The sequence below is a fragment of the Alexandromys fortis genome, unplaced genomic scaffold (assembly GCF_014885135.2).
Source record: "Alexandromys fortis isolate MF-2015 unplaced genomic scaffold, M_Fortis_MF-2015_v1.1 scaffold_88, whole genome shotgun sequence".
NCBI lineage: Eukaryota > Metazoa > Chordata > Mammalia > Rodentia > Cricetidae > Alexandromys > Alexandromys fortis.
The window spans coordinates 1,142,804-1,169,821 of record NW_026067961.1 but is presented as its reverse complement, the minus strand read 5'-3'; the positions used below and the strand labels follow the sequence as shown (position 1 = coordinate 1,169,821).

The 27,018-nt window shown below is 52.5% G+C and overlaps 2 protein-coding genes across 6 annotated transcripts; one reads left to right on the top strand and one right to left on the bottom strand.

The window, feature by feature from the left end:
* Positions 1-885: 885 nt before the first annotated feature.
* Wrap73 (WD repeat containing, antisense to TP73) lies at positions 886-13,404 on the top strand. 5 transcript variants are annotated; one of them, XM_050153292.1, is made up of 13 exons: positions 886-1,018; positions 3,970-4,122; positions 4,649-4,765; positions 6,845-6,917; positions 8,581-8,684; positions 9,567-9,653; positions 9,793-9,927; positions 10,007-10,084; positions 10,745-10,861; positions 11,347-11,452; positions 12,158-12,283; positions 12,671-12,862; positions 13,108-13,404. In XM_050153292.1, the coding sequence occupies exons 1-13, from the start codon at positions 950-952 to the stop codon at positions 13,248-13,250; spliced, it is 1,500 nt and encodes a 499-aa protein (XP_050009249.1). In that variant the 5' UTR covers positions 886-949; the 3' UTR covers positions 13,251-13,404. The 5 variants fall into 5 exon arrangements, with proteins under 5 accessions (XP_050009249.1, XP_050009252.1, XP_050009251.1 ...); XM_050153295.1 differs by lacking the exon at positions 3,970-4,122; XM_050153294.1 differs by lacking the exon at positions 4,649-4,765.
* A 1,205-nt stretch (positions 13,405-14,609) lies between these two features.
* Positions 14,610-17,320, bottom strand: Tprg1l (tumor protein p63 regulated 1 like). Its single transcript, XM_050153297.1, has 4 exons — positions 16,979-17,320; positions 16,705-16,881; positions 15,617-15,770; positions 14,610-15,028 (listed from the first exon to the last, which is right to left on the bottom strand). Exons 1-4 carry the CDS (start codon positions 17,251-17,253, stop codon positions 14,834-14,836), a joined length of 801 nt encoding a protein of 266 aa, XP_050009254.1. The 5' UTR covers positions 17,254-17,320; the 3' UTR covers positions 14,610-14,833.
* Between the last annotated feature and the right edge of the window lie 9,698 nt (positions 17,321-27,018).

Below are 27,018 nucleotides of genomic sequence, written 5' to 3'. Positions count from 1 at the left end.
GACGGAGGACTTGGGACACCGCGTGAGTCAGGAGGAGCAGGGCTCTTTGGGGAGCGAGCGGGGCTTGAAGCCCGGTTGACGCTCTGTCCCACAGACGCCTAGCAGGGCTGCTATCAAGAGCCTCTAAGTTCACACTCTAACATCCAGGAAGGTGAGCTGATCCACGTGCCTACGATTTCGTTTCGCCCTAGACTTGCGAAGCACTTGAGCATCACGAGGTCGTGCTGCTCGTGGTCGCCCTCAACAAAACCTCAAAGCAAACCTATATTTATACTTAGACAATACATAGAAAATAAATTGTAATAGATACTATATTTTGCTTTGTTTTGTTTGAGAAAGGATCTCTTGTAGGCCAAGACGTTCTACTAACGGAGGATGACCTTGAACTGCCGCCGCCTCTGCCTTCAGGTCTGGGATTAAAGGTGTGCACCGTTGTGCCCGGTTTAGGCGGTGCTGGGCACCGAAACCAAAGTTTCATTTATGCTAAGCAAGCACTCTGCCATCTGAGCCGCGCCCCTAAACCCTGTAACAGAAACTTTGTTACATACTAAAATAGGTTTATCTGCACGACTACATACTTTAATATGTATTTACATGTAAACAAATGTTTATTTACAAGTACAGACGCCTAGTTAAATCTTGAATTTTAGATAAGGGAGTTTTTTAGTCTAAGTATGTCTCATGTAACATCTGGGGACATATTTATATTGTGACTTATCTGAAGTCAAAATTCAGCCACGAGTTCCGCGGCTTGCACATAGATCCTTTATGGCGCAAAGGCGCTAGGTGCCTTTAAGGCACGAGCGCGGACTCCCCGCCCCACAATGCCGCGCGGCCGCTCGAGGCTCCCATTGGCTGCAGCTTGCTTCCGCCTCCGTACTTCCGGCCGCGGCCCGCGGCGGTTGCGGGCGGTACCTTAGGGCGCTGCTGGCCCCGGCTGGCCGCGGCCATGAACTTTTCGGAATCATTCAAGCTTTCGGGCCTGCTTTGCAGGTTCTCCCCGGACGGCAAGTACCTGGTGAGCCGCGGTGCGCGGGGCATTACCTGTGCGTGGGCGCGCGACCTGTGCAGGGGGCCTGAGCGGGTCGAAGGGGGGCGGGAAGGGGGCCCGAGCGGGACGAGGGGGGCGGCCAGGGGGACTCGAGCCAGACGAAGCGGGGCACCAGGCGGAGGAGTTTTGGGCGGGACGGGGGAGATCTAGGTAGATGATCAGGGTGTGGAAAGAGGGCCTGAGCCAGACCGGGCTTGGGGGGGTCTTGGCAGGGGGCCGGGGTAGGGAAGGGGCATGTGGAGCGGGTGGCCTGGGCAGGGCAGGGATGGAGCTGGGGGTAGGTCGATATTCTGGCAGGTGGTCATGGTAGGGAGGGGGACCTGGAACAGGTGGCGCGGGCTGGGCGGATGCCAGCCTCCCGGATCCAGTTTCCCTTTGTCAAAGTTGGGTTAGGCGATGCCAGCTCATTGTTACTTTGTCACAAACGGCATAGTTTATGTTTGCTCGCGTGTAAGCTGGTTAAATGGCGCCCTCCTTTTGGTCCGCGCTACTTCTCCTCCATGACATGCCGATGATTTAAGTAACTAGCTTTAAGTCCCAGTGTTGGATGTCAGCTGTCCATTCTGTGGGTGACAGACACCCACATGACCACTGGCATTAGGAAGCCATCAGGGAAAACAAAAACAAACAAACAAACAAAAAAACTCGGCTTATAAAAACTATGGTTCTGGACCAGTAACGGTACCTGCGCTAAGCCTGTTGAGCTGAGTCCCATCGCTAGGGCCCACAAATGGAAGGGCAGAATGACATGTGCAAGCTGTCTTAACCTCCACATAAGCCACAGCCAGTGCATGACCCTCCCCGCATACAAATGTAATCGTACTTTTTAATGAGCTTCCTTTTATGCATTGACCATCCTCTTTAGACAAGGTTTCTCTGTGCAGTCTTGGCTGCCCAGGAACTCACTCTAGTGAGGTAGGCCTCTAGAGAGCTACCTCTTCTCCCGAGTGCTAGGATTAAAGGTGTGCACCACCACTGCCTGGCTATTTTGGTTCTTAATCCACACTCTATTTATCCAGGCCTTTGAGACGTCGTTTAACCGCCTTATGTGTCATTCTAGGAAAGTAGGGAGTGAGTGTCAGAATAGAGGTAGTATTAGAAGATTACGGTAGTGCTGTGCAAGCCCGACACCTTGAGTTCTGGGACCCATGGAAGGGTGGAAGGAGAGAACTCACACAGCCTCACACACACACACACACACACACACACACACACACACAGCATATTCTACCTTGATACATTTTACCTTTTACTGCATGCAAGCCTGACCTTGAGTACTGGAACCCTTGGATAGGTGGAAGGAGAGAACTCACACAGGTGGGCGCGCGCGCGCACGCACACACACACACACACACACACACACACACAAGCATATCCTACCTCGATACATTTTACCTTTTTCCAAGTATCTCGGCAGATGAGGGTTGTTTTCCTGAAAGTTCTTATGAACAGCAAGGAGGTTTCGTTTAGTTATCTGATGTTTGTGTTTGGGACTGCCCACTCATCAAAATGTTGTGAAACTCCTGATAATTGTTTATTGGGAGTCTTGCCATACTAGGCAGAGCTGGCCCATGCTTCCTGCTTCAGTGTCTTCAATGGTTCTTAAAGAATTCATTGGACCTGGTAACTCTGGAATTCACAGCTCACAAGGCTGTCCTGTGAAAACCTAAGTCCTGTGCTAGGCTCTCTTTTTTCCACGGAAGACGAATTAGGATCCTTTTCTCTATTTTCAGTCTGCCTGTGCACCACGTGCTCGTGTGTCTGTGTTAGTGTGCAGTTGTACATGGGGGCCACGCACACAGAGGGCAGAGGACAACTGGAATATGATTGCTTGGCTTCCACCTTGTTCCATTCAAGGTCTCTTGTTCTCTGCTGCATACACCAGGCTAGCTGACCCACCCTGTCTCTGCCTCCCCTCTGACCACAGGAACACTGGTATTATAAACAAGTACACCCAGTTTTGTGTGACTTCTGGGAATGAGGCGAGTGCAAGTTCTTTTAGGCTATAGTGTAATATGCAAAGCTGGCCTCAGCATCTCCCTAGAGCGGTAGTTACAGGTGTGTCCCATCACACCTAAGCAAAAAACCCTTTTCCCTTTTCTTTCTTTCTTTCTTTTTTTTTCTTTTGATTTTGGTGGTGGGGGTGGTTCAGGATAGAGTTTCCCTGCGTAGTTCTGGTTGTCCTGGAATTCATTCTACAGACCAGGGTTGCTTCAAACTAAGGAATTTGCGTGTCTCTGCCTCCCAAGTGCTGGGATTACAGGCATGCACACCAATCTAATTTTTTTTAAAAAATAAATTTATTTGTACAAATCTGGGGATTCCAGTTGAATGTTTGACAGATGTGCAGTGTGCGCAATGATGAAACTGCGTGGTAGAACGTTTAAATCTTCCGTATGCACCAGCTTTCTCTTCTTCTAATTTTGGAACGAGCTATGTAATTACTGGCAGCTCTGAAACATGCCAGACAGGAGGAAAGGAGGTGACCGCTGAGGCACGGCCTCACTGTTGTTACTGGAGGATTCTCTCCCACCCGCCATTCCTGAATAACCACTCTGAGGCTTAATATTAATTATAATTGCTTGGCCGATGGCTCAGACTTCTTAGTAGCTGGCTCTACATATAAATTAAGCCGTTTCTAATAATCTGTGTATTGCCACGTGCCCTGTGGCTTACCGGTAATGCCCTGGCATCTTACTCCTTTGGCTGCTGTTGGTGTCTTCCTGACTCCGCCGTCTTCCTCCCTCTATTCAGTTTGGCTTTTCTGCCTAGCTGTATTCTGCCCTGACATAGGCCAGAGCAGCTTCTTTATTAACCAATGGTAATAAAACATATTCACAGCACACAGAGGGGCACCCACCTCAGAGAGCCCTCCTGTAGAGCAGACACTACTGAGTGCCTTCTGCCTCACTTTTCAGGCTTCCTGTGTCCAGTACCGGCTAGTGATCCGGGATGGGAAGACCCTTCAGATCCTTCAGTTGTATACGTGCCTGGACCAGATCCAGCACATAGAGTGGTCAGCAGACTCCCTCTTCATCCTGTGTGCCATGTACAGACGGGGGCTTGTGCAGGTGTGTACCGGGGCAGGCGTGTGTGTAGGCAGGTACATGCGACATATAGGTAAGGCTCATGTAAGTCCCCTGTGTGGATGGGCGCCTGCACTCACAGGGCCTGTGTAATTGGTCCGGTGCTGTTACTGTAGCAGGGTTAGAATTAGGAAACTTTCCCAGGGGTGTAACTAGGAAGGAGTGGGGTTTTTTGTATCCTCTAGTTAGGTTTGAAAACAAAAATGCAAAGAAACTCTAAAGTTTTTTTCTTTAAATACCTAATGTTCTCTAATAGTTTAATCCAAATACTTTTGATGTTTAAGAAATAGAACAGAAAAGCACTAACATGCTGTGAGTCTCGGAGCTGTGTTCTCCGGAGGGGGAGGCGTTCGTGTTTAGGGAGTGCTGGAAGGCAGTGAACTGTTATCCGAGACATGAGCGGACCCTTTTAAAGGGACGCCTGAGGTGACAAGGTGGCATCCTCTCCCTTACAGAGGCTGCGGGTGGTGCACCCGTGCTCTGCAACCCTGTGTTTCTTTTATGACTCAAGGTCTGGTCACTGGAGCAGCCAGAATGGCACTGCAAAATCGACGAGGGCTCCGCAGGGCTGGTTGCTTCCTGCTGGAGTCCAGACGGCCGCCACATTCTGAATACAACTGAATTTCATGTAAGCTGGCCAAACGTGGCCCATCCTGTCCCTTGTGCCTAAAACACTTTGGGATGTGGAAGTCTGGGTTCTGGAGGAAAACACGCTGGGATGTGGAAGTCTGGGTTCTGGAGTAATATGCAGGTCAGAGTTCTCAAACAGTACAATTTTTAAATCCTATTTTTAAAAATGTCTTTAAAAAAGATTGATTTATTCATGCATTTTATGTATATGAGGGCTCTGTCTTCATGCACACCAGAAGGAATCTGATCCATTACAGATGGCTGTGAGCCACCATGTGGGTGCTGGGAATTGAACTTAGGACCTCTAGAAGAGCAGGCAAGTGCTCTTAACCACTAAGCCATCTCTCAAGGCCCTTTAAATCCTACTTTAGAGAAGAAAATTAGAACGTTATAAAGGGTTGGCAAGATGGCTCAGGAGCTAAATGCTTTTGCCACCAAGCCTGACCACCTGAGTTGGCTTCTACGAACGCACTTGCCGGAAGGAGAACCGATTTGTGTGACATGTTCTCATGACCACATGCGCCTCCTATCCTGAAACCAACGTAAACAAGGACAAGTCTGTGTCTTCTGTCACAGGCCAGCTCTCTACTGGTTATGCTAACACCTTAGCTGGGCACCTTGAGTGGCCTGGGCGTGTGAGAGTTTTCCAGACAACTCTGATCAGCAGTCCTCATGCTTAGAGTTCTGCAGACCAGAGTCCAGCCTCCAGATCTCAGACCCTCAGTTAATGCCCCCCTCCCAAAAAAAAGAGTACCTTTATTCATTCAGTCACACACATACTGAAATGGAGAGGACGTTTGGACAGAGTAAAACGTGCAGGTCGCCTTCGATGGCTTTGCTGGCCCGTGGCCCTGAAGTGACTGTTCAGCTCGGGTGTGAAGGAATACCAGGGCTTAGCAAGGGCACCCTGAGGAAGCCACCTATTTGTTATATTTTGTTATGTTTTGGGACAGGGTCTCACTGGGTAGCCCTGGCTGTCCTTAGACTCTCAGAGATCTGCCTGTCTTTGCCTCTTGACGACTGGGATTAAAGCTTTGTGTCACCATGCCCTACCTTATTCCTAGCTTTTAAGTTTTAGCTTTTAAAAAATCCCTCAGACTTCATTTACCACAGCTATGCTTGGTGGTCAGGAGGTGACCCTACAGGCATCCGTTAGTAGAGTGGACGCATAACTGAGAGTCATGCAGTTCCCACGCAGGACAGTTAGATCATGGGTACCCTTCTGTACAGTGCAAGGAGCCCCTGTCTCCTATGAGACAACAAGAAGACAGCCGACTTGGGCTGTCGCCTCAGCAGTGGAAGACACACCTACACACTTCTCAGAACACCAACAGGCCTCGAGAGCCTGCTGGAGCTGCACTGCACAGTAGCCATTTTCTCCCCGTTCTGGGGGTTCCTGGGGTCTGCAGTGCCTGTGTATTTATTTAAATATGCCTGTCCGTTGCCCCTCCTGGCAGTCATAGCTGCTGCTCTTGTTCCTTAAAAGGACAGGCTTGCTGGATCATCCTCAGCTGTCGCTCTGCTGCTGAGATCTGAGTTGTGGGGAGCCCTGGGGCTCAGTGACAGGATCCTGCTGGGCCAGTGCAGATCAGGATTTGAGATGGCTACCAGGCTAGGGCACTGAAGTGACATTGAGTCGTGGGTGTGCGCGAGTTCCCACGTCGTCGATGTTGCGTGTCTTCCTCAGTTATTCTCCACCTCGTTTTGAGGCAGTGTCTCTCACTTGAACTTAGCTGTCCAGTTCTAGTTAAGCTAGCCCGCTTGCCTGTCTCTGTCTTGCACATGCTGGGATCTTAGACACTTGGCATTTGGAGGAATGCTGAGTTTCCAAACTCCACTGCCTCCTTGAGCTGTGAGACCTTCGCCCTGAGCGTCGCCCCAGCCCTGCGCTGTGGAGTCAGTGTCCCCTCTGACGACTGGTGACAATCAGGGCTCTCACGGCCGCTCATGCAAGCATGCTAAACTAACCTTGCTGTACGTGTATAGCGTGAATCCACCTTCGTTTTCTCAGCTTCGAGAGTCTTCCTAGCGACGGGAAACATCCTAACTCCTTTCTCTCTCCCCTTCTCCCTGGCAGCTGCGAATAACCGTCTGGTCCCTGTGCACAAAATCTGTGTCTTACATCAAGTATCCCAAAGCCTGTCAGCAGGGTGAGTCTGCCAGCGCCCCTCACACACAGTCTGTCACGGAGAGCAGAAAGCAGTGGCTGCTGCAGCAGCAGACCCCTATCAGCTAGCCTCCATGGCTGTTCCTTCCTCTGTGTCCTTAGATATCGCCTGGCTCTCCTCGCTCTGTGCAGTTTCCTGTGTCTCTGTAAGCAAGAGCTTGCGTGCTATTTCCTTGACAGCAGGAGTCGGGAAGGGCTCGCTTGCCCTCAGTCCCTGTTGCAGCCTCACTGCACTCACTTTTTTTTAAGATTTATTTTTATAATCAGGTGTGTGTGTGTGTGTAATGTGAATGCAAGCATTCGTGGAGTCCAGAGAGGACATCCCAGTCCCTGGAGTTGGAGTTACAGGTGGTTGTGAGCTGTCTGTCTTGGGTGCTGGGGTCCAGTTTTCTGGAAAAGCAGCGTACGTTTTTAACCCCTGAGTATCTCCAGCTCATTTCACTAGCTCTTCTGTCAGGGCTCACATCACATCCGGTCACATCTGAGCGTCCCAGAGCAGGGGAAAGGGACAGGAGCCCCTCGCCATTGGAGCCCTGGGCAGAGTGCATGGGCTGATGGGATGTGTGTGCATCGCTGCCCTCGATCCCAGAAACAACATACAGTAGAAGGAGCCAGACACATCGGCGTCGTACTGTCTTCTTTGTTGCCATAAGCAGTTTGCAGGTCACACTGAACTGAAGTGCACTGTAGGTTCATTCTGACTTTTGTAGTCTGAAGTGTTACTGTAGCTGAACAACAGTCTGGGTCTGGGTGGAGGTGACCTCTAGTCCTCTGTTCTTTGAAATGTTCTTATCATTCATGAAGCAGCAACCTTGGCCTCGGGTTTTTTACGCTAATACTGAATATTCATTTATTTGAAATGATAAGTTCTGGGCTAGAGCACACACTGCTCTTCAAGAAGCGCCCGTGTCAGGGGCTCACAGCTGCCTATAGCTTCAACTCCAGGGGATGGGACTTGTGGCCTCTGCAGGCGCTCCTGCTCTGTGCACAACCCATACACTAACTGAGAATAATAAAGATAAATCCAAAAACAATAAGAAATGCAGTACCAGACGAGAGAGCTACCTCAGGGTATAAAGTGCTTGTGCAAGCCTGCAGACATGAGTTCAGACCCCAGAGCCCACTGTGGAGCAGGCACGGCCACACAAGTCTGCAGTCCTAGCGCTCCTACATCAAGATGGGAGCTGGAGACGGAGAATTTCAGAAGCTTGCAGGCCACTTAGCCTGGCACATGCAGTTGCAAACAATCTCAACAAGGCCATTGGGGAGTACAGACGCCTAAGACTTTTAACCTTTATACACACACACACATATGCCACAACACACATGTGCCAAACACACAAAATAGCAAGCTGGATTTTGACCACAAGTGTCTCCTATAGTTTCTTTGTGAAACATACTAACCAGCTAGGCACTGCATTTAGTCAGTGACATTTCTGACTCATTAAAAATCAGGTACTTGGGCTCCCACCTATCTTGGAGGAGTGAGATCTCTCTGCTTGTCAGGTTCCCGTGTGACAGTGTCCTGCTCACCACATTTTTGGGGCTTCCCCTTTTCTTGCCTGGTTCTTTCTCTTGTCCCCTGTAAAGTCCCTGCTGTTCTGGGCATTTGTCCACGCTCTGGCTCCAGTACATTCTCTCCACAGGAATAACTTTCACCAGGGATGGCCGCTACCTGGCCTTGGCAGAGAGGCGAGACTGCAGGGACTATGTGAGCATCTTTGTGTGCAGCGACTGGCAGCTCCTCCGGGTAGGGTAGTCCTCTCCTGCTGGGGATAGAGGGGCAGCTCCTCCGGGTAGGGTAGTCCTCACCTGCTGGGGATAGAGGGGCAGCTCCTCCGGGTAGGGTAGTCCTCACCTGCTGGGGATAGAGGGGCAGCTCCTCCGTGTAGGGTAGTGCTCTCCTGCTGGGGATAGAGGGGCAGCTCCTCCGGGTAGGACAGTCCTCTCCTGCTGGGGATAGAGGGACAGCTCCTCTGAGTAGGGTAGTCCTTTCCTGCTGGGGATAGAGGGACAGCTCCTCCGGGTAGGGTAGTCCTCTCCTGCTGGGGATAGAGGGGCAGCTCCTCCGGGTAGTGCAGTCCTCTCCTGCTGGCAGGGGTGGGGGCGGAGAGGGGCAGAGCCAGTGTTCTGATGATCCCAGGGGCCTTTGCAGTCCCTGGTGTAGGTAGAATGAGGTTTCTGTGGCCAGAGGGCAGGAGTACTGTGTGTGCCTTTAAGCAGTGCACACTAAGTGTGATTCAGACCTTGTGTGCACACTTGGTGCACGCCAGGCATTGGCATGAACTTTGAATCCTCATTTGTGTAAGGGAATGCCTCGCTGGGAGGAATGCTGTTGAGTTGGCCCTGGGCAAGATGTCTCAGGAGCTGTGACGTGAGCACATCGCCCTCCATGCACACACGCCTCAAACCCATGAACAGATCCGAGGGGGCACACTGGGAAGCAGGCTGCGGGAGGGTGAGGGCATGTGGGCCTTGCCCGGAATGGCTAGCACTCACCAGGACGGCATGCAGCTGTCTTGTCTGTGCTGCATGTGAAATGATACGTGTGCCAAAAGCACTGGTTGTGAAATAAATGCACTTATCTAAGGAATTTTTTTTCAAATTGTCGTGTTTTCCTCTCGTCCGGAAGCACTTTGACACAGATACGCAGGATCTCACAGGGATCGAGTGGGCCCCGAATGGCTGTGTGCTGGCAGCGTGGGACACTTGCTTGGAGGTATAGCACATGGCCAGCAGCACATTCTTTCTCGAGAGCACGCACCTGCAGGTACCTGTGTGTGCTTTTAGTGCAGTGAGCTGCTGGGCACTGAAGCCTGCACTCGGTACCTGTGACCTGTCTACATGTCTGTCTGCAGTACAAGATTCTGCTCTACTCCTTGGACGGCCGCCTGCTCTCCGCATATTGTGCCTATGAGTGGTCCCTGGGCATCAAGTCTGTGGCCTGGAGCCCCAGTAGTCAGTTCCTGGCCATTGGGAGCTATGACGGAAAGGTGGGAAATGGCCCAGGGGGTTGGCCACCTCCGTGGGCTGTCTGCAGCCTGCATGTTATCCTCATGGTTCCTTCCCCAGGTGCGCCTCCTTAATCATGTGACCTGGAAGATGATCACCGAGTTTGGGCATCCTGCAACCATTAATAATCCCAAGACAGTAAGTCTGCATGAATCTTGACTTGAGTATGGTGGTGTCTCTGGTGCTGTGAGCTGCTCTTGACTTCCTTGGTTACTGTGATGTCGTCTTCCTTGTCCCTGCGCCCTCATGCCCTCTTTTGTCAAGGGCATGTCTAGTCCAGGCTCTGTGGACTGTGCCTCTGTCCTAGCCAGATGCTGTGTTCATCCATGCTCTGTCCTTTGCTGGTCCCTGGTGTTAGCAGAGGGACTGGGGAGTCTTGAACACCTGCCGTCCTGCCAGGTTCTGTGCAGACAAGCAGGGAAGGGCCAGGAGAGTTGTTCTGTGCAGACCTTGGGGAGCAAGGGGCAGCTCAGGTCTGGGAACCAGGAAGGCATGCTCTGAGCTCCATAGTGTTGAGTCGTGCTGTCCTCTCAGTCTGCAGCAAGGACAGACTTCTGCTTTCCTTGTAGAGGTCACCCATCCAAGGAAGGGGCGGGGCTGCAGGCCAGAACCTGGAGGAAGGAAGAGCTGGGCAGAGGTGAGGCTTTGGCTTAGCGTGTGCTCTTCCAGTAGTAGTGGTTGGCCTTGGCTGAGCTCAGGTGAGGGACGGCAGGGTGCAAGGCTGGCCCTGCTGGCCGCCAAGGCTTGCCTGTGGTTCATGCGTCTAGGTTTCTGTGTGTGCTATGGTTTCTCTACCAGGACTGGTGTATAAATCAGCTATGTCACTGGGACAGGATCAATTTAAAGGAAAGGGGGCTTCAGTCCGTGGACCCTATGCCTTCTTACTCTGGACTTGTGTCAAGGCAACACACTGTGGTAAGGAGCACATGGCAGGGCAGAGCTAATCTTACAGTGGCCAAGAGAGAGGAAGGACAGGCGAGGTCCCAATACAGGCTTTTAAGGCACACCTCCAGTGACCTGCCTTATCCCCCATACACTGTTTAAAGTTGCTGGTAGCCAAGCCCCAGCTCATGGGCTTTAAGACCCACACTAGCAGCGAGTCTGTTGTGCCTGGCTGTTTGCTGCTCCCACAGGCTTGCTGCTCACTGCCCTCTGGCCTGGCACCCACACAAGCCACTTCTGCATGGCTGTGACATTGTTTACCACGACACAGCCATGTAGTCAGGGCCCATCTCTCCAGGACAGCCTGGTCAGCAGGACTGAGGTGGCAGCTGAGCTGTCCTTCACTGCAAGGGTGCTCTTCTTCCCAGTAACTGTGATGTCTGGCACTTAAGTTGGCCACCTTCCCGAGTCCCTGGTTCTTGTCACAAACTGGTTAGTGGCCAAATCATGTTTTTCAGGTTGTGTATAAGGAAGCTGAGAAGATCCCACAGCTGGGGCTGGGCCACCTGTCCTTCCCACCACCCCGAGCAATGGCGGGTGCCCTCTCTACCTCAGAGAGCAAATGTAAGCAGCAGAGGGAGAAAGCCTGTGCTTTGTCTCAGATGAGAATCCTCTGTCCATGTGAATCTCAGGTGGGGCGGGGGAGATCTCGGCTGGGGTCTCAAGCTCCCTGCAGCATAGACCAGTGCTCTCCTGTGACGCTCACCTTTCCCACACTGCCCTGTAGTCCGTGTGCCCTCATCCCACCTGTCACAGTAGCTTAACAGTCCTGGCCGTCGACAGTTCTCTGATGGACCTCAGAGGGATTGGGGGGAGAGAGAACAGGAGCAGACATGTACTCGGTAGCTTAGCCTTTCACTTCCTGCCCTGCAGGGTTGAGGGCAGCCAGGCTTGAGAGGTGCTGCTCGTACTGGCTGGTGCTTAGCTAACATCTTCTGCCGGGTGATAATCTTCCTTCACCTCCCAGCTGGAAAAGGGCAGCCGGCCGTCTGTGCAGATGCTGGTGATGGGTAGACCGGCCAGATGTTCAAGCAGCTGGGACTAGCTCAGAAAGCAGACCTGATCATGTTTATACCCTTCCTGTGGGCTCCAGACTGCATGGGCCTGTCCCGACTTGGGGCCCTCTCAGCAGCGGAATAGAACTGTTGTCCCCTAGGGGACTCGTGAGCAGGCCTCTTCCCACAGCAGATCTCTTGCACACTTGCTCGCCTGCTTTCCCTTCCCCCCTTTAAACCAGCACCCTCGCATGCCCTCCCTGCTGTGTTCCAGATGAGATCGCCTCTGGGCCAGTTGCCTTGCAGACTCTGAAGCCGGTAGCTGACAGAGCGAACCCTAGGATGGGAGTAGGGATGCTGGCTTTCAGTTCTGACAGCTACTTCCTGGCAACAAGAAACGGTCAGTGTCATACTCCTGGGCAGGGTCAGCTGCTCCCTGCACCGCTTGACGCCCAGAGCAGAAATGAATGAGAAGCAGCTCAGGAGGGCAGCTGTGCGCTGTTCTCCCTGTGGACAGTCTGCACAGCAGCTCCTAGTCAGCCCATGCCCTGGCTGACCGCCTACTCCCTCCAGCATTGGCCTTTGTGGCTCTGGTTTTGTTTGCATAGTTTCACAATTACAAATGTAAAAACCACAGGGAAAAAGGAGGGATTTATGGCCTTTGGGGGTCTTTTTTGTTTTGTTTCGCGTGCTAGTCCCTGAGAAAGAAACCTAGTACATCCTTTGAGCCAGGTTTGCTCGAAGAGGGCCGGCACTGACATGGTGCCCTATCTCTGTTTCCTTGCAGACAATGTCCCCAACGCTGTCTGGGTCTGGGACATTCAGAAGCTGAAGCTGTTTGTGGTACTGGAGCATTTGTCTCCAGTGCGCTCATTTCAGTGGGACCCACAGCAGCCAAGGCTGGCCATCTGTACAGGCGGGAGCAAGGTGTACCTGTGGTCCCCCGCAGGCTGTGTGTCCGTGCAGGTACCTGGGGAAGGTGAGCATATCCCAGCCAACGGACGGACATGGTGGCTTGTGCGTAGCAGTGACATGCCCCCACCCCCACGGCTTTTAGCAAACTTGCAGGACCTTGCCCAGTGTGTAACCTGACACGGGACCTGCTGCCCAAGCTTTATAGGCTTTGGCTGCATCAGTCTGGGCTCGCCAGGATCCTCACTTAATCCATAGGATGCCCTCCCTGGTCCTGGTCTCTGCTCTGACCCTGACCACCTGTCTCTCTAGGTGACTTCCCAGTGCTTGGACTGTGCTGGCACTTGAGTGGGGATTCCTTGGCCCTCCTTAGCAAGGACCACTTCTGTCTCTGTTTTCTGGAGACCAAGGAGGGGTTTGGTGCAGCCTGTGGACAACGGGATGGCCATGCCTAGGACCTGAGTGGAAACCGAGGCGACGGGCCCTGCTGCTTTCAACACAAGCAACAGCTGCGCAGGCTCCTGATGGGACGGGATACCCAGTTTTCTGTAGTGACGTGTTCTGTAAATATGTATAAACTGTAACATAAAATAGGTATTTGCAAATCCATGGGACAAGGGTGATCATTTCCCTCAAGGCCTTAGGTCATAGGTTCAAGGTCTATCTTAGGAGGATGAAGAATCCTGAAGTAACACTTTACCGCCTTATGTCTCTATATTCCGAGCTGTTTCCAGAGTGCTCTTGACCAAGGGTGACTACTGTTGATCTGTGCAGCCCCTCTGCAGCAGGATGTCCTCAGGCACCTGTGCCTCCCCCAGCAGTTCTGTCTGGCTGAGTGGAAGCACTTAGCCCACCCAGCATAGCTCCACATCTCTAGCAAATGGCCTGAAAGCAGCCAGACCAAAATGTTGGGATATCTGAACCAGGACTCTAACCTGGACTGTGGACTTGCCCATCTGAACTTCTGTAAAGAGGACTATGGGGAGGGTCCACAGCCAGCCAGCAGGTTCAGTCCCTCAGGCCTCAAGACAGTCTTTAGTTGGGGCACCTGTTTTGTGACAGTAACTTCAAAAAGGAGCGACTTCATTTGGTTTTCAGCGTCTTTACTACAAGACCAAAAGCAGAGGACAAAGACCAGGTGCATCTGAGGTCATTCTGGTCACATCCATGGTTAACTTAAAGCTGCGGCAGAGGTATCGAGTGACAGGCCAGCATCTACAGTGTACTGACAGGTGCTAGAGCCACAGGGGAAACCGTGTGTGGCTGGCGTGGTGAAGCTCAGCAAAGCTCGGTGGGGCTGATGGCACCTGGGGCCAGGGGGATGCAGGCTGGTCTACTTATTATAAACATGCACTTTTTAAACCAAACCACTCAGTCCCTTTTAAACAGAGACAGGATGATAAAAACCCACCACCATGACTTCCAGAAGGGCCTGGATTATGTCATGAGACTGACTGTCCCTGGGCCTAGGAAAACTGCTGTATTAACACAAGCTGGATTAGTTTGCAAAGTGTGACTTCAGGTCAAACATATTCACGGAAGAGCAGTTTCGCTAGGAGTGGCCAGGCAGGCTGTCTTTCTTGTAACTGGTCTGCTGACTGCTATTGTATTTAGCTTTTAAAAAACAGGCTGAATTTCAAAATACAAAACTTGAAGGGCGGCGGGGCGGGGGGAGTTAATGCAAGTGCATCAGCAGTGCAGGTACGGGTCGCTCTGGCGCCCGGTGTCCCAACAGTTTATGTTCAGCAGAAGTGGGAGGGCACATTCTGCTCAGCATGCTGGAGAGGCAGAGCAGGAAGAACAAGCCCAGCAGGGACACTGGAGAAAACATTTATGTGGCGTTACAGAAGGAACACGGTGGCATAGGGACAGCCAGTATTTCTGCCTTCATATATCATGTTGCCAAGGTGTCCAATATCCAACTAAATATATATAATTCGCTTGACTATTCTAATCAGGCACCTAAAGGGACCATGCCTGTGTTCTCTCCAACCGCAGTGGGTAGCTTGAGGTGGCACACCGCGTCCCTCCACGAAGACTAGAAGCCTATCTTGCCCCTGGTCATGGAGTAACCCAGCTTGGCTTCGTTGTTAATGAAGGACATGAGCCCCACGTAGGTTTCGATGAGGAGTGGGCGCTCCAGCACCAGCACGCTATTTGCCTGTCCTGGCAGTGGGCTTTCCTTCTGGGCTTTCTTGACAGCTTGGATCAGGAGAGCCTTGAAGCTTTCCAACTGTAAAGAGAGAAGAAACATGGAGCCTTAACCTCAAGGCGGACAACAGTACTCCACTACACGGGGAACGGGGATTCGGAGAAGTCATCAGGTCAAGTGCTAAGGGCTGGGTCACCAGGTGACTCGTCTGTCCAAACGCCACTCAGCTCTAGATAGTACCGCTCTGTCACTGAAGACACCAGGAGGAGACTCGGCACCTCCCTCCGACAGCACCGCCACCACACACGCTGCACACTGGCATGCTGTGCACTCCATCACAGATGGAGAAATTCATGAGGACTATGACGTCATCCAGTGACAGGACTTTCTCAGCCCTACCATAACCTGTCTGGAATGCATGTACACAATGCACTATATGCTGCACGTGTGCCCTTTTGAAGGATCTCAGGGCTCCCTCAGCACCTCCCAAGTACCCGCCTGCACCAGAGGCAGCACCCACAGAGCCTCACCAGGACTGCAACTTGCCCCCTCTAGACTGAGCATCTTGCAGCGGGATGGGCGTGTCCCTGTGTTCCGAGGCCCCACTATCAGGACCTGCACTTCAAGTGCTCACACTCACTGCTGGCCCCGGGCCTCGGATCTGCTTACATGGCACAGAGACGCAGTCTTCTCGTCCATGCCAGCCATCGGGTGTTCTATGAAGGTGGCGTAGGGCATATTTGTGGACCAGGGGTTCCATCTGTTGATGAAAGAAGGGCGGCTCTGCTTGTCCCACTGAATGCGAACCCCAAAGCCTTCTCGCCTGATGGAAGAGGGGAAAGAGAGCCTTGCTTACCACTGGAGTCCAACGCTGCAGCCAGCTGCTATCAGGAAGGCAGGGACAGCTGCGGTACAGTGTAACAACAACGGTCTCCGCTAGCCACTGCGAGCACTTTCTGAGAGTAAGAAGTTCATGTCTTGGTGATGCTAAGACTTGTCTTTACAGCCAGTGAAACCGGCATACAGTTCAGTCTGGCCAAATTATGGATGTTTTCGTTCCTGAATGTGTTACTGACTAATGCTCGCAGCCATTAGCTTCCTGGATTCCCTATTCAAATTGCCATAGACTGGGCTCAGATGTATGGGCCTCTTTTTCAGTTTTTCAAGACAGTGTGTCTCGGTGTAGCTCTGGCTGTACTGGAACTTACTTTGTAGACCAGGCTGGTCTCAGATTTATAAAGATCCGCCTGCCTCTGCCTCCTGGGTCCTGGAATTAAAGGTGTGTGCCACCACCACCCAGCGGGTATGGGCCTCTTAAGCTTCACAATACTTTTATAGCAAGCTCACCAGCTCTTGAAAACTGGCTGTTAGGTATTTTCTAATGTATCCGATTTTTAGTACGTTCAATCAACGAATCAATCAGCCAATCTGCTTTTCTTTTAAACAGGAACCAGAAAAAGACTGAACAGATACCCTGTGCTCCCATCCTGCTGGAGGTAAAATGCCCGGTCTGGGGAGTGTTCAGTACTTAACATAGCTTTTAACAGTGGGCTAGGATTCCACAAATCCTAACTGGTAACCGGTTTTTAGTGCCGGCAGCCCTTTTAAGGTGGCACTGGGCCGCCCTCAAGTCAGTTTCTACAGTTTCTATTTTAAGGCCCTTTTCACTGGTCCTTCAAGATGAGGCCTTTAGCTCGCAAGAACGGAACTTACAGGGTTCGCAGGGGCCCTGCCACGTAGTGCGCTGGTGCACCTACTTGTTGAGCGACTTCGGAGGGAACTGGAACTCTCCACAGGAGATGGTGTCCACCGCGCTGAGCGCCACCCTGACCACCTGCTGGCACTGAAGGCTGATGAAGTCATACTTGCAGATGAGCAGTGACTGATCGGTGACCAGCACCAGCCGCTCCTTCTCGTTGTTCCAGTGGTCCACCCTGGAGGGGAGAGGGACCGCCTGTCACCAGGGCCCCCGCCCGCTGCCCACCCGGCGGCCGAGAGGCGAGGCTCCCACGCGCACTCGCGCAGGCTTACTCGGTCAGCAGCCACACCCCCTGGATCTCGCCGTCCTCCACGGGTCGCACGACGGCGCGGATCTCCTCCACCGCCTGCTCGATGGTGCCGGGCCGGAACACGAAGTACTCCTTGACGCGGGCGCGGCGTGTCGGGTCGTGGACGCTCAGCGGCCACAGCGTCTGGCGCAGCGGCGTGCTCGTCCCCGGCCGGCCCGCTCCCGCATCCTCGCCGGCCGCCAGCAGCGCCGTGGGGCTTGTGCCCGCCGAGTCCACCGTGTCCCGCAGCTGCAGCATCGCGCCGCCGCCACCCGCCGGCCCCACCGACGCGGCCGCCGCCCCGGCGTCCGTCCCACCGCGCCCCGCCCTCGCCCGCCCCGCGATTGGCTCGCTCCCCGGCCGTCTCCTGCGATTGGCTGCAGCCCGCTGCCGTTCAGAATCACCGAGGCCCCGGGCCGGAAGCAGCCGCCACGCGTGGAGCCACTTCCTGTTTACTCGGCAGGAAAAGGTGTAGGTTGCCGGGAGGCTCCAGACAGAGGACCAGGAAAGGACGGCTCGGTCTTGCACGCGCGGAGGGCGGGGTGGCGCGAGGGGCGTCGGCTCTACGCCCTTCCCCTTTTCCAAGGTCACGGTGCGTGCGTTTCGGCGCGTGGCGCTCCGCGGAGGTGTGCACACCGCGGGAGGGGGGTGTTGGCATCTGGGGGTTGCGGGTGCTTCGGTGTGGACCCCTCAGATGTAGGAGTCTCAGGATGAGCTGCTTGCCTTGTGTGCACGCATCTCAGGTGTGTGGCATATCGGATGGGCACTGGGGGATGTTGGTACCTAAGGTGTGGACATGGACACCAGGGCCACCTTGGGTGTGTGGCTTTCTAGGGTCTGTGCACACTAGTAGTTGGGTGTGTGCGGGGCATCTGTTCACATTGGGCATGACGCCCACAGGTGAGTTACCAAATCACAGACTATGCCGCTGTGAGGGATTTGGAAGAAAACGTTGGATGATTCTTAGGCCTCGCAGCTCCTCCCCGAAAGATAAATCCTCCTTAGCTCTCTTCATCCAGCCCAGCCGCCTCACAGCGGGATCATGGCTCCCTTTGGGTGGATGGTGTATGTAATCGCTTCATAATGGGCATGACGCCGGGGCACTCCATTTGTCCAGATGCGCGACACAAGCCTGGGCTCTGCTGTCCTTCCGAGAACCTAACTGACCCCCATGTCACCCTGCATCTCACCGTCCCCACAGGCTCCGAGGGCTGTGCATCCACGACAGTTTAAACCTTCACCCAAGTGGTCAATTCTGACTTCCCCGTCTCCGTCACGTTTCTTCTTACTCCCTCCTCGCCCCCAAAGCCTTTTACCTCCTATATCCTGTGTTCACCTGGCTCCGGACACCCTCCTGAGAGAGACTTCAGTCCACCAGGGCTCTGGGCTTTTTGCCTTGTTTGTGTTGTTATAGCCCTGTTTGCACCTGTCAGTCTGTTCCGTGCCTGTCAGTGTGCACAGGCGAACGTGGAAGCTGTACTTGGTAGGGAGGTTTGTGGATCGAGTCCCTTCCATGACTGGCACTTTGGGCTCTCTAACCATGGCAGAGTTCCGCCTACTGTTGTACATGCTAGACTTGGGAGAAGGGTTCCGAGTGAACCTGTAAGAGCCCAGCAGCCTTGGGACATCAGAACTGTCTCTGGAAACTCCCCGCGCTGGAACTTACTTGGGGACCACACAGCATTCCTCTGTAGTCACTCACTACTACGTATCAGCCCTGGCAGTAACAAGAGGTGCTGCAACACTTTAGTGCTGAGATTGCACCGCGTGGGAAGTGTGGCTGAGAACTGCTTCTCCTCCTGTAGACTGCCCCCCGTGTGCGCGCGCGTGCACGCACCCACCCACACACCTATGCTCTCACTGTAGGCCCAGTCTTCCTCTGTCGATCAGTACCCCAGAGCAGCTCTGCGATTGCTTGGGCAGCCTAAGTTAGTGGGGCTATGGCCACTGCCAGCTTCCTGCTCCTGTCTCCCGTCAGGTTCTCTGTGTCCTTGTCTCAGTGGGGCCATCGTGTCTCCTGTGGCTGCTGGGAGTGCTGAGTGAGCCAGCCCTGTGTTGCTGTATCTTCAGAGATGTGCTCTCTCCAGACAGGGCACCAGTGACCCAGCAGAACAGCACTTCTACACAAGGGTAACTGAGCATACTGACCGTACTGGGCTCAGCTGTGGGAGCAGAGATGAGGGGTTACTTGTAGGAATTGTAGATGACCCCCCAAACAGCTGCATCACCAAAAGACCGCCCCAGCATACGTGATGCCCCCCCACTCCACCCCGGTTCACCTTATACCCTTGGTGAATGCAGCTGGGACAGAATTACAACAGAGGGGGCCCCGAAAGCTGTGGCCAGAATCTAAGGGGAGACTCTAACAACCTTTTCCCACCTCTCTGTGTGGGATGCTCAGCAGGCTGGTACTTGAGTGTCCCATTGTATGCCAGGGCTGCTCTGCTCCTGGAGTCAGGCTCTACACTCTTAACTGAGCCTCTGCTGGGGGCCAGCAAGGTTCCAGTCGGCTTCCCTCGCTCCAGGTTTCACGGGGCAGGGGCTGCCATGTAGCAGTTCCCTCTAGAATCTGGAGGAAAGCTCACTAACACTGGGAAGTCCCTGAAACTGACCAGTGCAGAGCCCTGCTCCTTGCAGGGTTACATAAGTAGTAGGAACCGCTGAAGGAGACTCCTGTCCATCCAGCTACCTACAAGCCACTTGGTGCCAGCTTTAGGAATCGTCACCCATGCTAGGATCGGCTTTCAGTGATGCAGCCGCCTGTGAATTGTCCATGTTCTGACCCCTCACCCATAGCCCTCTAACCCCGATAAACCCACTGGTTCACCAAATTGAACCTTGGTAGTATCCTTACCAAGGTCTGCTGGCAGGTCTTGCCATACCAACACAGGACTAGCTAGAACTTTGACTCTTCCAAACCAGTAGCCATGCTCTGGGGCCACCCCAGCCCTGTGCCTTGGGCTCCTGGATAGTGAGGGAGGTGAGAACCAAGCTACCCCTGCCTCCTGTGTGCCTCCACCTACAGTGGGCACAGTTCTTCAATTTCATAAACCAGGGAGGAGCTGCACTGGGGCAGCAGCTGTGTGTCCTACCCAAGGCCCAGAGAGTGGCAGCCTTTGTCCCAAGCTCATACCAGCAGCGGAGGGCAGAAAGTGAGCCACAGTGTGAGAATGTTCTGCCAGGGCCAGAGCTTTGGGGACCAAGGCTGTGGGGTTAAGGTTAGCCGGCCCTGGCCAAGTTTGAAGAGAGACAACAGGATGTGGACACTCGGGACATCCTGACCCATGCCTAAGACTGGTGGGAAAATGGCCCCTTCTGTTTGGGACAAAGTGTGGAGCAACTAGATTGGGTGCAGAGAAACAGGAATGGGGAGCATTCAGAGCCCCTGCCTTATGGGTTCTCGGAGGAGCTAGAGGCTTGGTAAAGATGGTTTAGAACAGCAGGGAATAAGGGGGGGGGGATACTGATTAGGGACAGTGTGGAGGTGTGTGTGTCTACATTTGTTTTGGGGCCATGGTGGGTGCACTGGGGTACAGCAGTAGCCCCAAAGGAGCATCTGCCAGGAACACTTCCCCATCTGTAGAAACGGGCCAGACTGGCACAGTATGTCGGTGTTGGCAGAAACCACCAGGCCCCTGTGCCAGAGAGGAAGAACTCTTAGGAGGAAAGCCATGTAAGGTGTCTGTGAAGTCCGGCTCCCACAGGGTGGTCAACAGTGTGCCTGGGTTGGTGGAGCTAACGGTCAGCTAAGACAATATGGTCCAAAAGTCCTCTAGCAGTCACCAAGACATAGGTTAGATTCAGGAGTGAATGACAGCCTAAGACGGCTTTAGCTCCAGACCTGTAGTCGTCAGGGCTCGTCAGCCTGCAAGACCTTTTATAGTGTGGCTTCTTCAGAGAATCTAGTTCACAGTGCTGAGGTCCCTGGGACACTGGTAGGAACAGCTGTGATGACATAGATTCCCACACGGGCTCCTGTCTGTGGATATGGGGTATGAGCTGGGCATCCATAAAGCTGAGAGCTGGCAGAGGAGGGGCAGAGGGTTAAGGGCACATAAGACAATTGCAGCGCACAACGCCTGCCTGCGCTCTGTGTGCTACCATACAGTTCGTGAGCTTCGGGCAAGGGGCTGGAGGTTGAAACACACAAACACAGAGACACGGACCTCTAGTCGCTGGTAGGAAGCCCTTTACTCAAGAGCACCACGGAGGCTTATATACCCAACAAGTCAGGTGGGCCAACAGGTGAAAACCTTATTCTCTGATCCTCAAGGCAACACGTGCTCGTGAAGCAGAGCTGGTAAACAACTTTGACACAGCTTTCAGTAACTCAGATCAGAAGGAAAGGAAAGATCTCTAGCAGGGAAGAGCAGCTAGAGGCCAGGACTCCAAATGGTCCCAACAGACAATAAGCAGAAGTCATCCCGTGGTATGCACACATCTAGGGTTTAAGGTAAAGCATCATGGCCCATTTTCAGTGTGAGGCCATCGAAGAATCACAGCTAAGAAGGTGTTCTGCACCTGTTCCCAGCAGAGGGCACGAGCACCTGGAGCCTGCTTGTCCAGGCGTATCTTAAGGTTGAAAAACCAGACTATTGCCATGACAAAGACCATGTATCAGAAAAGGGGAAGATGGGGAATTGGGGGAGGGACAGCAACACTCTGCACCAGCCTGTGGGGGAAAAGGGCAGGAATCTTCAGATTGGGAACTGTGAAAACCGTGACTTCACAATGCGACATCTGCACACTGACAGCTGGCTTCTGCAGACGTGAAAATAAACCTGTCTCGCTTTGACTACCAAGTTTCTGGTATTCTCGCTATGAGTAAGGACCATTGTAACTCACATGGGGCTGCCAGGACAGACCATGGACTGGCTTGTTGGAAGCAACAGAAGCACAAAGTGAGGTTCCTGAGACCAGAGGACCAGAACGACAGTGTGTGTTTGCAGGGGGTGGGGGGATTTAGCAGGTAGGGAACTCCTCTGACACCTGGGGACACATGTCTTCCATTGCCCTTCCAGCTTCCTGTGCTGCTAGCCACTCTGGGCGTCCCTCAGCCTGCGGCTGCCTCTCCCTGTCGGCTCATTTGTAAGGGTTTCTGATGTATTGGTGCAGGCCCACCCGAACAGCCTCCTCTTTACCTGGTCATCATTGAAGACTCTGTCTTCCAAAGATGATCAGTCACCAATACTTGTTGGGATTTGAACATATCTTTAGAAGATACAGAATTCATCTGGTAGCGGTGGATTCATCCAGGGGCAAGTGGTGAGCACTGCATTTAGATGACCCCCACGTGGGCACACAGGTCAGGGGCAGGGACCAGGGGCAATGATCAAGACTAGGAGGAGACTGGTTTGGGGCTCCAGAGCTTAGGTTGGCCTGAGGCCCAGTTCCCAAAGTGGTCAGCAGATGGCGCAATGACCCACACTCAGCCTGCCCGGGGAGGCCCCAGCTTCAAAGTTTGGCAGACATGAGGTCTTTTTTAGTTTTCGAAGACAGGATTTCTCTGTAGCTTTGGAGCCTGTCTTGGAACTCGCTCTGTAGACCAGGCTGGCCTCGAACTCACAGAGATCCACCTAGAAGCACCACTGGAAGTCGTCACAGGAGGCTGCAACAGTTCTTTCGATGTTGCCCTTAGTCATTGACTCAAAGCATCCACAACGGATTTGCAGGTAACCTTGACAACGAACCTGGTTCCCAAGCTGGAGAGATGGCTCAGCGGGTAAAAGTCCTTGCTCCCACACTTGAAGACCTGAGTTCAGTTCTTGAGAGAAGTAACTCATGCGGCTTGTCTCCTGATCTCCACACACTCTGTAGCACGCACGCATGCACGCACGCACACACACACATTTTTAAAAATCAGTCAAATGCATACACACATGAGAGAAACCAGCTTCTAACAACTAAGGCATACAGCAGGATTGTGGGCATAAAGATGCCAGCTCCAGACAATGTGGCCTTATGGGAAATCAGCCTGACTACAGCCCTGGGTGGTCCTCACAAACTTTCTATGGTAATTTTCTAACAACCACCATGCCACCAGGAGGATGATTTTACTCTTTGTCCCACTGAGTCGAAGAGGGTCTCTCTCTGGAACCAGCCACAGTTCCAATATCCACCTGGTCCAGTGAAGAGGCCTGGGCTTAAGCCAGGTGTGCCTAATAGTAGGCCTCCATGTCCCTCAGATGGCCTCAGAAGGACCTCTGTGGGTTTCCCTTGCCTAAGTGGGAGGAATCTGCACCAGGAGATCTTTTTCATTCATTTATTTCATTTCATTTATTAATTCTTGACTGTCCCAGGTTTTATGTAAGGCTGGGGATTGAACCCAGGCCTCTGTGGATGATAGGCACAAACTCGGTCTTTCTGTCTCAACCTCCATCGTGGAGTACTGGGGTCACAGACAGGTGCCACCACACCTGGCTGTGGAGACAACCTCTGATGTCACCTGTTAGAAGAAGTAGCCACGAAAACCCAGTCAAGACGTGAGCTTATTTTCTCAGGGTGGTGGCCTTTGGCTCAGCAGCTGACGTCTCTGGAGCTGCAGAGGATTCTCTCTCTTCCAGCTCCTGCAAGATGCATCCGGCTGCAGAGCAGGGCAGCGGAGCAGGGCGGCAGAGCAGGGCTGCAGAGCAGGGCGGCGGAGCAGGGCGGCCAGCAGGGCTCTGGGAAAGGAGGGAGCGGTTTGCTTTGGAAATTAGCACTGTGGTTTGAGCCCTCTCCCTCCCTACATTATTTTTCCTCCAGCCAAAGACGATTTTAATTGTTTCCAGCAGAGAACGAGACAATAACAATGAAAAGTATTGTCTCCTCAGGGCACAGCTCTGCAGGCCTTTAATCAGAGCAGCTAGTAGGGGCAGGCAGGGCTCTGTGAGTTCAAGGCCAGCCTGGCCTCCATAAGGGAGTGCCAGGACAGCCAAGGCTAGTGAGCATTTTTTTTAAAAGCCCATTTTAGACTAAAAAGAGAAGGTTATTTTCTAGGTAGATAAAAGAAGCCACAGCTACGACTCCTGTCTGTCTGGGACGGACACTGCTAAGGACTTCCAAAGTCTAACCCTGAGTGTCACCACACTGCTAAGTGGGAGGCATGGTGACAGGGTGGGCTGAGGAAGGGAAAATCGGAGATCCTAGGACGCATCTGCTGTGGCAGTGGGCTCGGGCCTGGGTGTGAATGCTGCACATTCCTTGAGAGCTCCTGGTTAAACATATATATGTAGGCCGGGGTGGTGGCACACACCTTTAGTCCTAGCATTCAGGAGGCAGAGGCAGGTGGATCTCTTATAGTTCAAGGCCAGCCTGGTCTACAAAGAGAGTTCTGGGATAGCCAGGGCTACAGAGAAACCCCCGTCTCAAACAAAACCAAATGTGTGTGTGTATTTACTGTTTTGCCTAAATGTATATCTGTGTACCACATGTGTGCCTGGTGTCCACAGGGGCTCAGAAGAGGACATGGGATCCCTTGGAACTGGAGTTACAGAGAGTTGTGCGTGGCCATGTGGGTGCTGGGAATCGAACCCAGGTCCTTTGGAAGAGCATTAAGCTCTCTTAACTATTGACCTATCTCTCTACCCCCAGAAGTTCAAGGATTCTCACAGGTAAATCCAATCTGTACCCCATGAACGGACTGAGCAGACCCTGAAGTGGAAGGTGACATGTGGCTAAACCTGAGTGGGCCACCAGCCTGCTGAAGCCAGCAAGTGGTCTTTCAATACGTGCAATGTCCACAAGGGGGCGCTGCGTCAATAGTCCAGTTACTGTCAATAGTCCAGTTACTGTCAATAGTCCAGTTACTGTGGAAATCCTGCTAATTCTTAAATTAACACATTTAAGGCAATTACAGATAAATTCCAATGCAATTTGACAGGAACTGGACAGATTAACCTCCAAACTAATTTGGAAGGATGACCAAGAATTACCATTATATAAAGAACGACCAAGTTCTTATAGTGCTGACAAGATGGCTCAGCAGGAAAGGTGACTGTTGAAAATCTGATGAACCTGAGTTTGACCCCTGTGACACAGGTCAGGAACAGTTCTATCGCATTGTCCTCTGATCCCAACACACACTCTGTGACACATGCACTGCCCAATAAATGAATAAGTCTAATAAAAAAATTAAGAAAAAGAATACCGATATTACTTGCAGGGAAAACCAAGTTACAAACTTCAAGGACCTACATATGCAGCTGTGTGAGCCTTCGCCCAGAGCTATCACAAACATCTCCATGGCCAGCCCTTGCTGGTACAACAATCCGGGATGGAGTCGCTGGAAATACTCAGAAGCAGGTGCTGTTTGTGTCGAGCTAGGAGAATGTGGTGTCGGTGGTAGCCAGCGGACCGGCTAGCTGGCCATATTCCCTTAACAGCAGACACTGGGATGAACTCCACATGTAAGAAATACACACAGCAGACTCAACAACAGAACACGCAGCCGTCTTTCTGAGCCAAGTGCTTATTTATTTTTATACACAGGTTTACATAAGGATATTACCATGCACATACTTAATGAACTTGGAGCAAGCTCCTTCCCCTCGCTCCTCTGCTCATTTCTGAGGGACGGAGGGACCTACTGAGTGCATAACTCCTGGAACTAGTCTGCTTCGTTAACCGCGTTATGACTCATTCCAGCCCACGATACAGTTTCAAATAATTATGCCATGAAAAACCAGCCAGGTAGTTAAGTTTTGGAGAATATTTGTTATGTTTAATTCAGTAGCTGTAAAAGAAAACTTGCTCGTTGTGAGTTATAAAAGTGTATGAAACAAGCTGGGCGGTGGTGGCACATGCCTTTAATCCCAGCACTCGGGAGGCAGAGGCAGGTGGATCTCTGTGAGTTCGAGGCCAGCCTGGTCTACCAAGAGCTAGTTCCAGGACCGGAACCAAAAAAACTATGGAGAAACCCTGTCTCGAAAATTAAAAAAAAGTGTATGAAACACACATGTGCAGTCTGTTGACACACGTGCACCCTGAGTTCTGCGCTCTGTGCGCTGGCACCCAGTTACCGAGCTTCGGGCAAGGGGGCTGGAAGTTAAAATACACAGACACACACAGACAGAGAGACAGCAACACGGGTCATCCTTGAATTCCCCAAGAATGCCCCCTTTATTGTGTTCAGGGGCAGATTATATAGAGATAGCCAGGCCCCAGCCAAACCCACCAGAAACCACTCTCCTGCCATCAGGAACTCCTAAAGGTCTCGTGCTCAGAGCAGCTGTAGGCACTCAGATCAGGGGATTACAAGAAATTCAGGATCTGGGGTCTCACTGCTCCCAACACACTCTGATTTCTAGTTTTGTGGGGTTTGTTTTGTTTTTGTTTTTTGAGATAAGGTCTCAGGTAGCCCCGGATGGCATCGAACTTGCTGTATAGCTGGGGATGGCCTGTTCTGCTCTGCCTGCCTCTACCTCCCCAGTGCGAGTGTGCACCACCACACCTAGTTTGTGTAGTGCTGGGGACTGGACCCAGAAAGTCATGCAGGATAGGCAAGCACTGTACCAGCTGAGTCATAGCTCTAGGTTCTGATTACTTTTAAAATGACAAACTCTTAGTGTCCTGATTACTCAGCGGTTGTACTGGGAATTAGACACTCTTTAGGCAATCAGATGCTCACAGGAGCCAGAACAGACAAGAAAAGGGTCTTTTGGTCTTTCCAGCTAATACCAGTCCATGTTAAATGCTTTGCTTGGAAATCTGAGTGATGCTCACACAGGGTTATGGGAGCCAGACTCCAGACAACACCAGTCCATGTGATGGGCTTTGCTTGGAGACTACAGGGTCCACCTGCCTACATCTGACCGGGAACAAGGACTCTGGGAATAGTGGACAGACCCCACTCTGTCTATGTGTATTCTTCCTGCCTTAAATGACAGATGGGCAAGGACACACCTGCCGTGGAAGGGGGTGCGCAGGTGTCTTACCCTAACCACAAGGAAGCGCCCCACTTCCTGTCTGCCTGACCACCTGACACCTGCCAGGACTCTTCACACAGCAGAGAGTTGGTGCATGGACAAAGTTAGAATAACCTAA

Bases quoted from the DNA above. Each gene is read 5' to 3' on its own strand.
- Wrap73 (XM_050153292.1), top strand. From the start codon at position 950: ATGAACTTTTCGGAATCATTCAAGCTTTCGGGCCTGCTTTGCAGGTTC. The intron at 9,928-10,006 runs GTGGGAAATGGC...TTCCTTCCCCAG, and splicing joins TTGGGAGCTATGACGGAAAG to GTGCGCCTCCTTAATCATGT. The intron at 10,085-10,744 runs GTAAGTCTGCAT...TTTCTCTACCAG, and splicing joins CCATTAATAATCCCAAGACA to GACTGGTGTATAAATCAGCT.
- Tprg1l (XM_050153297.1), bottom strand. From the start codon at position 17,253: ATGCTGCAGCTGCGGGACACGGTGGACTCGGCGGGCACAAGCCCCACG. The intron at 15,771-16,704 runs GTAGGTGCACCA...CTCTTCCATCAG, and splicing joins CCTCCGAAGTCGCTCAACAA to GCGAGAAGGCTTTGGGGTTC. The intron at 15,029-15,616 runs GTAAGCAGATCC...CTCTCTTTACAG, and splicing joins AGACTGCGTCTCTGTGCCAT to TTGGAAAGCTTCAAGGCTCT.